At 34.6% G+C, this 13,597-nt stretch overlaps 2 protein-coding genes across 2 annotated transcripts; both read left to right on the forward strand.

Moving 5' to 3' along the window:
- Window positions 1-473: 473 nt before the first annotated feature.
- Window positions 474-1,856, forward strand: LOC123670451 (myb-like protein I). Its single transcript, XM_045603946.1, has one exon. The coding sequence runs from the start codon at window positions 523-525 to the stop codon at window positions 1,321-1,323; it is 801 nt and encodes a 266-aa protein (XP_045459902.1). The 5' UTR covers window positions 474-522; the 3' UTR covers window positions 1,324-1,856.
- Window positions 1,857-9,544: 7,688 nt separating this feature from the next.
- LOC123670459 lies at window positions 9,545-10,355 on the forward strand. Its single transcript, XM_045603956.1, has one exon. The coding sequence runs from the start codon at window positions 9,568-9,570 to the stop codon at window positions 10,312-10,314; it is 747 nt and encodes a 248-aa protein (XP_045459912.1). The 5' UTR covers window positions 9,545-9,567; the 3' UTR covers window positions 10,315-10,355.
- Window positions 10,356-13,597: the final 3,242 nt, after the last annotated feature.

Below are 13,597 nucleotides of genomic sequence, written 5' to 3' on the forward strand. Positions count from 1 at the left end.
ATTATCATCAATAGATAAAGCGATGATGAAGAAAGGTTTAGAGGTATAATTATTTAAGTTTTTAATATAAATTGGTTGGAATATGCAAGCATTTGTTAAAACAAAATTTTGAGTACATTAAGTCACTTGAGAACTTACATCGAAAATGCTGCGAAACCCTTTGAAGTATACCAAAACATTTTCTGGTGTCTGGTGACAGTAATAACCAAGGGATGTCAGGTCATATCGTTACTAAATAATAACTTTGGCAAGAACTCATACTATTGTACATAAACAGACAAGATTTTACATTTTACTCGTAATCATATAAGTCATAATATCCGTCATATTTGTCATAATAAATGAGTCAAAACGGATGAAATAATTATTAACTAATAGAAGCTTAAACGTAAAAGCAAAAATGTGTCATTGTCGTTCCACGTATCGTTTTACTTCTACTTAAGTATACACCGATAACAGGATATTGTGCGAATCACCATCGGTCTTATAAATATAAAAAAACAAGGTGTTGAGCATCAGTCTATGTTGAAATATACCGCGAAAATGACCGTGATTTTACTGTTAGCCGTTTTGGCATGCGCAAGCGCTGCACCGTACTACAACCATCAGCAAAGTCACCAGATTTTCTACCAACATCATCATAATCAACAGGCGTACTACCAACATCATCATAAACAACAGGAGTACTACCAACATCATAAAAATCAACAGGTATACAACCAACAACATGATCATCAACATAGTTATCAACCACATTACCCCGTATTCGACAGTCACGATGATTGGAACTCGAATTGGAAGGAACTGAAAAAAGAAATAACAGGACATCCAGGGAAAATTCCTTGTGAAGGTGAAATCGAAAATAACATGTACAAAATTGTGATTTTCCTGCCTGGTTTTAAACAGAACGAGATCACTGTCAAGGTCAAGACGGGACTACTAGTTATCCAAGCAGATCATAAGAGCGAGTGGGAGCCGATGAAAAGCTATTTGGACTTCAGGATCCTACCTGAGTTTGTCGATGGGTACGGCGTTTGGACGTATGAACACTGTTTACTTACGATTGTTCTACCACTGGTAGGTAAAAGTGAAGAGGAACCAGTGACAACCGAAGTTTCGGTCACTACAAATCAACCAGAATACAGCACTGAAGTAGCAACAACAGAAACAGACCAGAACGTTACTCATGCAGAAGATTCAGATGACGAGATCGTGCGAGGAGACCAGGGTGAAGAAAATATTATAACACCAGCTGAAGTGTCGCCAGGAACAAAGCCAGTTGAAACAACAACTTATGCCATACCCCGAGCTATTGAATATTAGTTTTTTATTAATATTATTTATTTATTATTGTTGTACGAATATTTATGATTAACTAGCTTTTACCCGCGGCTTCGCTCGCATTAAAGCCATTAAGTAAGTAGAGATTTTATATTTCGTAAAAAAAAAAAAAAAATTTAAATAAAAAGTATCCTATGTTACTTCTAATACCTCCAAGAATATGTGTACAAAGTTAATTAGGGTATATGAAGAATTTGTGTTCATCATGATCGGTTAAGTAGTTTTCGCGTGAAAGCGTAACAAGCTTACATTCCAGTGTTATTTTGTGGGTAAAAAAATATAGACTGGGGAGGGGAAGATGTGATTAGGGACAAGATGAATGTGGGATAAGTAGTGAAAGATTACTTCTGTTAAGAAAAAAATACAATACAATACAATACGAATACTCTTTTATTGCACAGTATCAGAGAAAAAAAAATTTACACCGAAAAAGAAAATATTGTTTTGCATTTAATCATACATAAGTAAGTATATAAGTGACGATCTAGAGAATAAATACAAAAAGTGGTGCTTGATACGTGAGTATTATTTGTAAAAACTTCAATCGCCAACAGTAGGGATGGTAAATCGGTTGAACAAAATATAAAATAAAAGTTAAGTCCTATAAATAAAGAGAGTTAACAGTCAGTACATACTACGTGGAAAACATAATACAAATACAACAGAAAAATAAATAAATTTTATATATATTTTCTAGTTCTTGATTTTTTTGATTTTTTTGATTGGTTTTTAATTAAGTACATAAAAGTATTTAGGAAATTTAGTATTTTAGAAAATAACAATTACCGTAAAAGAAAATAAATCAAACACAATAACAACAATAATAATAATAATAATAATTAAAACAATTAAGTGAAATAAAAAAACATGTGTCTTTATTTATTTTTGTTGACAGTATAAAATTACATAAATAATTTAAAAGAAAAGTTTACTTGTAATATTTTAGTTTTACAAACGTCATATTTTACAGTCGTGTGACTGTTATTATGTCACTTCCGTTATATATGTTTCTTACGGTTTTAGTATCACATTTTTTTCAGTTCGGTCACCCAGCCAAATGTCAAGCCTGCCGTAAGGAACTTCGTTCCAAAATCAATTTTAGTGCAGTTCGTCCTCTTTTACAAGACATCAACGCGGGTCGATCGTGTGCTTCGACATATATGTGTCTACAGAAAAGTAGATAATGTAATGCCTATGTCCGGATGTATGTATGGACCAAGTATATGTCCGGATATCAATGTTATAGTCTAGTCGACAAGTTGAAAATGGTCGAAAATAGAGATACTGTTCTTAAAATTATGTGTGATACCTTGTTGGATCTGGAATGACGTCTAGAAAAATGTTCTAGAAGCGTGTATTAGCACATAAAAAATTGCAAAAGTTATGAACAATCAAATATGAAAAAAATGGTATTTTGTTTTTTGCCAATATTTCATAAACTATTAATATTTAAGAAATTTTAAAAAAAGATTTAGAAAGAAGAGGACATTTACAATAAAAAACTACTAGCTTCCAGAACTCTATCTCCATTATTTATAATTTTAATTTAATGCTGAAAATAGATATCCGCGTGACATTTTTAGGTTGCGCGCGCGGCGTCAAAAGCGAGTACGACACATTGATTAGGTATTAAATATTTTTTTTTTAATTTAAAAAATTATTGTGTATTCTTAAAACTATAAATACATAATTGCCGTTGGAAATTTTCATCTCTAAAATTAAGTCTATTAAAAAAAAACCGCATCAAAAACCGTTGCTTAGTTTTAAAGATCTAAGCATAACATAGGGACAGACAGCGGGAAGCTGCTTTGTTTTATACAATGTAGTGATAAGTACACATTGTAATTGTAGCTGTTTGTCTTGTTAACTATAATCGACTTATATTTTTATTTTTGTAGTAATCCGTGATAAGCGGTGTTGGGGTTAAATTAAGTATTTTTTTTTGTTTAGGTATATACTGTGTATATGATACTCTCTGCAATACTATTTTTTTTACACATATGTAGATAAAAAAACGAAGTTGGTTAAAGGAACTAAAAAAACAAGCCTAAATTAAAGACATTGATCTTTATTAATTTATTAAACTGACAGTTGATTTTTCATTCGTAACCAAATAGAACCAATTCTAAATTTCAATCAAAAAATTTAATTTATTTGTTCAAACACGATCCATACAACGTAGCTTATGTTAAATCATAACAGTTCAGAAAATACTATTAAATTTAGTTGTTATCTCGATTCGATCTAAACTGAAACTTCGGTGCTACAATCAACGGTACACTTATAACATTATTATTAACGACACCACAGCTAGCACGAAATTCACTGTTAAGAGGCACGTTATAGGGAATCAATATAATTAGGTTACCATTCAAAAACGACCAGGAAGCTTCGCTAAAGTTCAGTATGTCTGGCAGAACTCTCACATCAGTAAGAACTTCCTGTCCATCATTTTTGTTAGTTACCGATGTTTTCAGAACTGTGTTTGTTATTTGAATATCAACGTTGACATCTGTTGATGATACTGGATATTTAAGAATACATCCGTCATCTTGGTAGGCAATGAATGGCTGGATTTTAGACGTAGCAGCGCAGATGTTTTTGAGAGCTCGATCAACGTTGTTGAACGATTGTATTAACTCCGCGGTATTTCCAGTGGGTGTGCCGTGGTAGTTGAGATGCCAGGGATGTCGGTGGCGGCCATGGCCGCGTCCATGGTGGAAGCAACTACACCCAATTCTAATATACACCAAGCTTAATATCAGACACGTCAATAATAAGCGATTCATTACGGATTCTCGACAGTAATAGTTTATTTAATTTGTTAATTTTAATTTAATAATACGAACACAACTGGCAGCAATTGTCGAATGATAGCTTAGCTTCGCTTGAAGAGCAATTTATACAGTTTCAATTGAGATAAGTTTATAAATAAACAATGAAACCATATGTCACATATAAATCCAGAATATTCAATTGTAGAATTTTTAAATTCTATACAATAACAGGAAAAATAATAATATCTTAAATGCTTTCCATGACAAAAGGATAAATTGAAAAAATATTGGTTAGATTCTTACCATCCTGACCAGTTGACCCGAGAAAATTAGTAACGCAATTGTTTTTTTCTCGTATTCACGAGATTTTATTTGAGTTTACGAAGAATGTTTAGAAAAGAGCGTTTACAGCTGTTTATATAAGGCCTAATAGTATACCAGTATTTATTATATCGAAATCGCTTCAGCCTGTTATATCCCACAGTTAGGCATCTGCCTCTTTCCCCATGTAGGAGAAGAGCCAAACCTTAATCCACCACGCTGCTCACTGCGGATTGGTAGATATATATGCTATATATTTAATACTAGGTTAGCAAACAAGCGTACGGGTCATCTGATGCTCTGGAACACCAGAAGCATCCCATAATTATCAAGACAAAATTTGTATGGGTACAAGAAAATTAAAAAAAAGTGTGTTTTAGCGTCCGACATTCACCTGAAATTAAGTTTTTATTTAATTATTCAAATTATACAAAATAATAATAACAACTCCTAAATATAAATTGACGAATGATATTTCGATAAAGTCAATTGGTGAGTAAGGTGACCAGAGCTCTTAGGAGAAATTGCGGACAGGGTCGGTAACGCGCTGGCAATGCTACTAGTGTTCGTGGTATCATATGCTAAGGTACTAACCACTAGGTGAGCCGTACGCTTGTTCGACACTTTGATAATAATCATTAAAAAAAATCGATTTCTATTCTTTATTCTTATATAACTATCTATCTATATATTTAGCTGTGTGGCTACGGCAATAAAGAATATAGCCCCCCGTCTCTTCCCGTGGATGTCCTAAGAGGCGACTAAGCCATAACACAGTTCCACTACCTTGGAACTTATAAAGCCGACCGATGGCGGGATAGCCATCCAACTGCTGGCTTTGAAATACACAGGCCGAAGACGGGCAGCAGCCTCTTCGGTGTGACAAAGCCAGCCCTGCGGTCACCAACCCGCTTGCCCAGCGTGGTGACTATGGGCAAAACACATGAGTTTACTCCATTTTTGGCGTGAACTTGTGGAGGCCTATGTCCAGCAGTGGACTGCGATAGGCTGAAGTGATGATGATGATGATGATAATGACATAACTATATGTTATCTGATAAGGAAATAACCCTATATAACCTATATAAATCAAAATTCTTCGTCGAAATGTATGTCAATCAGGACAGTCAGTTCTTAGTAAACAAGATTACGATCGTAAATAGAAGTTTAAAAATAAGTTAACCTGAGTTTAGCAAATTTATATAAACAAATAACAATTATAAAATATTAAATATATACGTATTTACTCGTTGATAATTTGTTACACTGGGTTTTTTGTAACTATCTGTAAGTTACAGAGGTTATTGATTGCGGAAAGTCCAAGAAACAAAAGATAAGAACAGTTGCATATCAGAAAATTATTTGTATCTTTTATACCACTACATAAATAAAATATATTTTATACTTCTACTTAATATATATATTTTCAAGCTATTCATTATCTGTTAACGTAAAATTTGTAATTGAAACATCTTCAAATTGGCAAGTTGAAGAGGCCACGCTGGAGCTGACGTGTCCTGACGTGGAGACTGCGTATTGGCAAACGCTGTGTGCAAGACGTCCTCCAGCTCACCGACAATCTACGCAAGACTACCGGTGGAGCCTGGATGAGGATTGCGGAAATCGGGATGTCTGCCCTGCTGAAAATTTCTAACAAAAGGGACGATTTTTAAAATACACAAGAGTTTACAATAACTTCCCATACAAGTCATCGTTTTTTATTTGGATTTTTCAGCAGGGTGGGGCGAACTGTGGTAGGCTGAATTGAAGTGAGCTGAACTGAAGGTCCTCATGGCTTTTTTTACTTCCTGGGGATTTAACTTAAAGCCTTGTCGCAACTTATGTGCTGAGTAAATTTTATCCACACCAGTAAGACAGGCCCTTTTCAACTTTTAATTAAACACAGTTACTTACGATTTATGATGCATAAACGCCATCTACCCGTTAACGGACGAAACAACGTAAGTAGGGAAATCACACAAGTTTCAAAACAATGTTGTCGAGGTAAATCTATAGAGCACCGATAGATGGCGTTGTGAGATATCTAATCGAGTCACGTTCCTATATTAAAAAAAGATTTGTTATTTACTGAAACTTTTTTCATTACGAAGTTGGCAAACAAGCGTACGGTTCACTTGTCGGGTTCCGTATTTTATTTTATTTCTGCCAGCAATATTGAGTATTGCCAGCGCGTTATCGACCCTATCGCTAACCTTCCACATGAGCCGAAGCTGTTTGAGAGCAGTGTTATTTAGCTGTGATCTTCTTTCTGTCAGATTGAGGTACTTCCGTCTTGCCGCATTGGGTCAGAGCTCCTGGGGAGGGTCAGGACTAGGTGCCCCAACGCGTATACAAAGTTCCTGGATTTACGCTTACGCGTCAGCCTGTAATATCCCACACTGGACATAGGCCTCTTTCCTCATGTAGGAGAATGATCAGAGCTTAACTCACCACGCTGCTCCAATGCGGGTTGGCGGATATATTCCATACTATGAGTAACGATCGCTATCAGGTGTACATGATAATAACCGGGACCAACAGCTTACCGTGCCCTTCGAGGCACCGTGGGGTGACCCACAAGGACTGCACAAACACCTAGACCACGGCAAACACCTGTATGGCCAATAAAAATGTTTACCATGTGCGGGGATCGCACCCGCAACCGCAAGCGCAACAGATACTTAGATTACATGGCTGTAACCGTTGCGCCAACGCGGCGTTTCTGGATTTGTAGGCGTCTAAATGCTACTGTAACTTTACTTACCACCCAGGTGTGCTATAAGCTTGTCTGCCACACTTATTTTAACAATTACATTAAAAAAACACTAAAGTTGTTATATGTAACTTAAGTGTTGAAACTTATTATAAATAATTTCATTGCTATTAGCAATAACTCTTATCAGACGATATGATAACGCCCTGGACAGCTTCATATGAGTTTTAGAAGACCTATGATAATACGTCAAAAGAAAAATCGCAGATAGCTAATTCATATATGATTATAATAACATAATTCTAACAGTAACTTAAGTTAACAAATTAGTAATCTAATATATAAAAATTCTCGTGTCATGGTGTTAAACATTAAACTCCTCCGAAACGGCTCGGCCGATTTTAATAAAATTTTGTGGGCATATCGGGTAGGTCTGAGAATCGGCCAACATCTATTTTTTATACCCCTAAGTTATAAGGGGGAGGGTTAAGCAGGTTAATAACATATATGGCAAAGAAACGTTTGCGGGGTCAGCTAGTATATATAGAAGAAAAAAAAAGAAAACAACAAAATTAGAGTGCCTAGTGCGAGTTTGGTTCACAGAAATGCGTTTATACGTGAAGGTTATTTTGTATGGGAATTTAAACAGTACATCCTAGACGATAAAGAATAGAATACGATACAATACGATGATATAGAGTCATCTAGCGGCAAACACGAGAACTAGGTTGTAATGCTTATTCCTTCATTCCTTATTCCGAATTTCCCATACAAATTAAGTTAAAATTAAGGCCTGTTATTGCGAGGCGGATTAAACAAAACTCGTACTAGGCACTCAGTACAATAAATGCTTATAATAGAATATTGATGTTGAGACACAGTTAACTAACATTTAGTTATACACATACATAAATAACACATCTAAAAAAGGCATAATATACAATTACTCATCGTTAATGAGTCACTAAGGCTAATTGAAAACATTTGTTAGCTACAGCAAACATTGACTAAAGTTTATTATAAATAAATATAGACAATTAAATACTGAGAAAAAAATGAATAAATATAAAACGAGTTTGACTCATCAAAGTAAGTAATTACGTCTTGCTAGCTAAGATAATAATATATAAAATTCTCGTGTCGCGGTGTTTGTAGTTAAACTCCTCTGAAACGGCTTGACCGATTCCCATGAAATTTCGTGTGCATGTCAGGTAGGTCTGAGAATCGAACAACATCTATTTTTCATACCCCTAAGTTATAAGGGGGGTGGGGAGGATTAAGTGGCTTTATAACATATATGGCAACGCAACGTTTGCGGGGTCAGCTAGTTAACGATAAAAATAATAATCTATAACCTATGCAGTGTAGTTTTTTCTTACATTATGATATTCTGTTTATCGATGGAGATTAGATGCTAATTAACTAGGGTTAAAAGGGCCATGGTCCAGGGCGGCACCTTAGAAGGGGCGGCGCAAGCCGAAGCGAGGCAGCGTATGAATAGTGCCGAATATTCCCTCCTAATAAACGTAATAACTTACTCTGTTAGTGATTAAATTCGTCAATCTAAAAATTTTGTCGATCATCATTCAAATAACATCATATCAGAATTAATAAAAACTTGTTAAGAATGTAAAATAAAGGTAGATATTTGTCTTTATCTACTCCCATGCTTTAAATCCTCCAAAAAAGTTATTTTTTTCTAAAAAAGTTAGCTTATTCGCCAGCATTAAAACATCCAATGTCCTAATAACTATAATATCATCCAAACGGATGATATAATGTTTTATTGAATTTTTGAAATATCATGCATGTGTTCTTTTTTTGAAATTTATACAGATAACACGCATTAAACAGTAAGAATGTGGCTGTCTTTTGAGTAAACCCTTTGCGCAGAAGAGATCGAACGAAAAAAAAGGAGCGCTATTATGAAATTCAGTACAACATTATATTATCTGTTTGAATGATATTAGGTTACTAGGACTGGTTGTTTTAATGTTAGCAGTAAGCTAACTGTTTCAGAATATTTTATAGAGGATTCATATTAGGGGTGTAAATAAAGTCTTGTATGCAACTGTTGACAATTAGTTATTAAAACATTAATGTGATACTGTTATCACACGAGACGAACCCGCATTCGTGTTTTAATACCCCTTATTATACAACAGTTGCATAAATAAATAATATTATACTGTCCGTATACAGGCAAGTCTTTACAATTTTATTATATTTGGAAAAGATAAATAGCGTAGAAGCGAAAATGTGTGCGTCGTTCCGAGAATCACTCGACCTCTGTCTGTGTATGAATGCTTGCACGCTCCAGAGCAAACGATAACGTGATAAACTGTGACCCACCGGCGCTTATAAATAAGATAAAGGCTTGTAGGGCGTCATTCGTTGTTACACTATCCTGTGAAAATGATCACGATCGCGTTCTTAGCTGTTGTGGCGTGTGCAAGCGCCGCACCACACTTCCGTCATCACTATAGTCACCGTCCATTCTATCAGGAACCATTTTACCAGGAGCCATTCAGCTATGATAGCGAGTCCAGTCTGGAAAGATTTATGGACAGCCAGATGTTTGACACGAGAGGCTTCTGGGAAGAACTGAGTAGAGAGATGATGGGCTTGAACGCAATGATCGAGGATTTGTACAAGCGTTTCCCGACCAATTTATCTGAAGAGAAAGTTGAAGGAAATAAGTATAAAATCAATATTGCTCTTTCTGGTTTCGTTGAGAACGAGATTGTAGTTAAGGCGAAGAAAGGACTGCTGATCATACAAGCTGTACATGAAGCTGAACACGAGCCGGGGAAGAGTTATCTGGACGTGAGGACTCTCCCAGATGTTGTGGATGTCAACGGCAGCTGGACATACGAAAATGGCTTACTTAAGATCGTTTTCCCCCTGGAACATAAGAGTGAAGTTGAACCAGCAGTAACAGAGGTTCCAGTCACTCAGGCACCGGAGCATAGTCGTGAATCAGTAGAATTTGACATGAAGACATCTGGTATCCAGGATGCTGATGTCGGTGCTACGAAACGAGTTACAGCTGAAGATAACAGCATATCAACGAATGAAATACCGCAAGTACAGACTGTTGAAGCTACCACTTACGCCGTTGACTTGAAAGGCGAAGTAGAACTCGTGCCTGTAGTTTACTAAATTAATTAGATTTTTATACAAAAGTAATTATTTTTGTGATATATTTTGTGGTATTTTGAAAAATTTTGTACAAAAATAAAACATATTGTGTATTTTCTTTAGCTTAAATAATTAAATTTTAAAAGTTAGTAAAGATTTCCATTTCTTATTTGTGTTTATATATAAAATTATTGTGTTTAATATGAAACAAAAAAAAATACTTCAAATCACATCGACAAGTGTGAGCATCAAAAACGTAGGCGAAGTCAGTTCGCATTATTATAGTGGTAAATCAAAAACTACACTCCTCAGATCTCGTTCAATTTTAAATAAGGTCATATGATAAATAGTAGTTTTCGAATATAAATAGAATTATCAACAGCAAACCTAGTTAAATGTTATGAAGTAAACATATATAAAAATACACTTAAATTGAGACCTCCTTTTTTGACGTTGATTAAAAATAAATGTAATATTTTTCACAAAATATTAAAACATTGGATACAACAAACAATGTGTATTGTTTAATTTTTATGCAGAAACGATATTTTTCATCCCTTTAAAACCCCCACTACAGTATAGAAGTCACGTAAACAACTTCGATGTTGTTCGATTCTCAGACCTACCCGATATGCACACAAAATTTCATAATATTTTATTAACCCTCTTAACCCCTGTCCCCTTAACATTAAGGGTATAAAAAATAGATGTTGTTCGATTCTCAGACCTACCCGATATGCACACAAAATTCCATGAGAATCGGTCAAGCCGTTTCGGAGGAGTTTAACTACAAACACCGCGACACGAGAATTTTACATATGAGATGAAAAAGAAGTCGTCTAGAATTAATCACATTTATCTCGATTTTCGCTTTGATTTCGACTAGATATTTAGCGATTTATTTATATTTATATATATAACCCCTCGACCCTCCCTAGAAGCGCTGGCTACTTTACCCACCAAAGGAATACAAAACCACTTGAGCCTACAACAATTTAATAATGTAATTCCCAATCGTGATGTTTCAGATATTGTTCTGTAAGTTATTTCAATCAACTTCAATAATCAGTTTTTGAAATTATAAAACCTAACATGAAATTACAAAAAAAAACCACTCAACTACATAAGATGCTTAAATAACTTATTGTTTCGTTTCAATGTTTGATAACGCGCTTGTTTGTGAAGGTTATCTGTGTGTTAAATATTTATGTTGATGTTATAATTATTTTTGTTATACAAACATGTAATTATAAGCGATATATCTTTAAGGAAACTTGGATATACTATATAAATAAATAAAATTGGAGTGTAGTGAGTATAGATCGACGAAAAAATAGTCAAGTAACTACGCGTTATCAAAGATTACTCAAAAAGTAGATCAGATATCAATAAAATTTACATGTGACCACATGACAAACATCAGCTTTCGATTAAATTAAAAATTATTAAAATCGGTACACCCAGTAAAAAGTTATTGCGTATTTTCAAGAGTTTCCCCCGATTTCTCTGGGATCCCATCATCAGATCCTGGTTTCCTTATCATGGTACTAAACTAGCGATATCTTCTTTGCAACAAAAAAGAATTACCAAAATCGGTACATGCAGTGGAAAGTTATGCGGTATAATACAACGTAGGTCGACGAAAAAATAGTCAAGTATCAAAGATTACTCAAAAAGTAGTTATCAGATCTCAATAAAATTACCGGCTATCACTGAAATGGCTGGACCGATTTTGACGGGACACTGGCAGATAGCTGATGTAATAAGGAGTAACTGAGGCTACTTTTATTTTAGAAATGTTTTTGTTTTGTAGCTCTGCGAGCTGATGGGTGTGTAGGTATGTGTTGCGTGTAAGTGTGCGTGTGTGTATGTGTATGTGTGTGCGTATGAGTATGTAAATGTGTGTCCGCGTTTTGCTGTGATTTAGAGTGAGTTAGAACTATTATTTTATTGGTACGAATAGATTTTCAATATTTTTATAGTCTTAATACCAGCTGAATTGAGAATCTCCTCCATTTTGAAGTCAGTTAATGAGTAAATATCTGCTGTTTATGTTCATGACTGTACCAATACAATACGACGTATTCGTAGCAAGCGTCCATTTATGTTTTTATTTTAGATTGTCATTGTTTTAATTAATCACAATTTGAGTATTTTAATAGAATATTTTAATTTTAAAACATCACCAGAGTCGTTTTTAAGTCGTAAACTCACGTGATGGAGTTGATACACACACTTTTTTATTTTAATTGAGGTAGGGTACAGCAGGAAATTTCCTGCTCAAAATATCGAGCAGCCCGACTGGGGCAGTACCTCGACCCCACAGAAGATCACAGCTAAATAATACTGTTGTTTTCAAGCATTGTGTTCCTGTTGGTGAATAAGGTGTGACCTCCAGGGGATTGTAGGGTCGGCAATATTTTAGCGATGCTACGCTAATTGCTTACCATCAGGTGAATCGTATTGTTTGCCGATATAGTTATATAAAAAATTTCAACGCAGATAAATTCACGGACAGATATACATTATACGTTTCAGCAGTTAGTACTTTAGTTTTATCAAACTAATCTCTCGCTAATACTTTTTCGTTGGGAAGCGAATTTCTTAAAGCCTGAGACGATAAAAAACTTTTGCGCTTTATCTTTAGTTTAACGAAGCGTTCAGCAAAGATAGGAAATATTGAAGTTACGAAAGATTTAACTTAGTTTAGGCTTAGTGTTATCATGTGGTATAGATAAAATTGAAAAATTAAAATTTCCTCTTGAATACTTCAAAAGGAATTTTCGAATCGAATTAATCAGTCTTCAATCGCTTATAACTCATGATTCGAAACAAGATTACAATTTTTACTGTTGCTATTTATTCCACACGTATTTCAATTATACTTTGTACGATTTCGCCTGAATTGCATAGGGATGATTGAAAATCTCCTCCTACATAGAGTAAGAGGCTGACATGACATCGATTAAAAATCTAGGTATTCCGAATTGTACAGCTTTATTTGGAAAGACACGCAATATCAATATAATTTCTGGAACTTTTGGTCCAAATATGATAAATTATTTATTTTTGCTTTGGATAGCCTATTTACCGAGGAAGTGTATATGCAATTTTTTCCATTAAATTAACGTCTGTGAAACAGCAAGGCAAAGCTAGTATGCTATTTCTATATTCACTTGAAATTTACTTACTAAAATTTTAATCCTATTCATTTATGCTTTTAAATTAAATCAAACCAAGCGCTCGAAAAAAGGAAAATCTATTACACGCTGAATTAAGACATATTAAAAAGGCTTCGGAATTC

This window comes from Melitaea cinxia, chromosome 1, assembly GCF_905220565.1.
Source record: "Melitaea cinxia chromosome 1, ilMelCinx1.1, whole genome shotgun sequence".
Taxonomy (NCBI): Eukaryota; Metazoa; Arthropoda; class Insecta; order Lepidoptera; family Nymphalidae; genus Melitaea; species Melitaea cinxia.

Coding starts and splice junctions, on each gene's coding strand:
- LOC123670451 (XM_045603946.1), top strand. CDS start 523: ATGTTGAAATATACCGCGAAAATGACCGTGATTTTACTGTTAGCCGTT.
- LOC123670459 (XM_045603956.1), top strand. CDS start 9,568: ATGATCACGATCGCGTTCTTAGCTGTTGTGGCGTGTGCAAGCGCCGCA.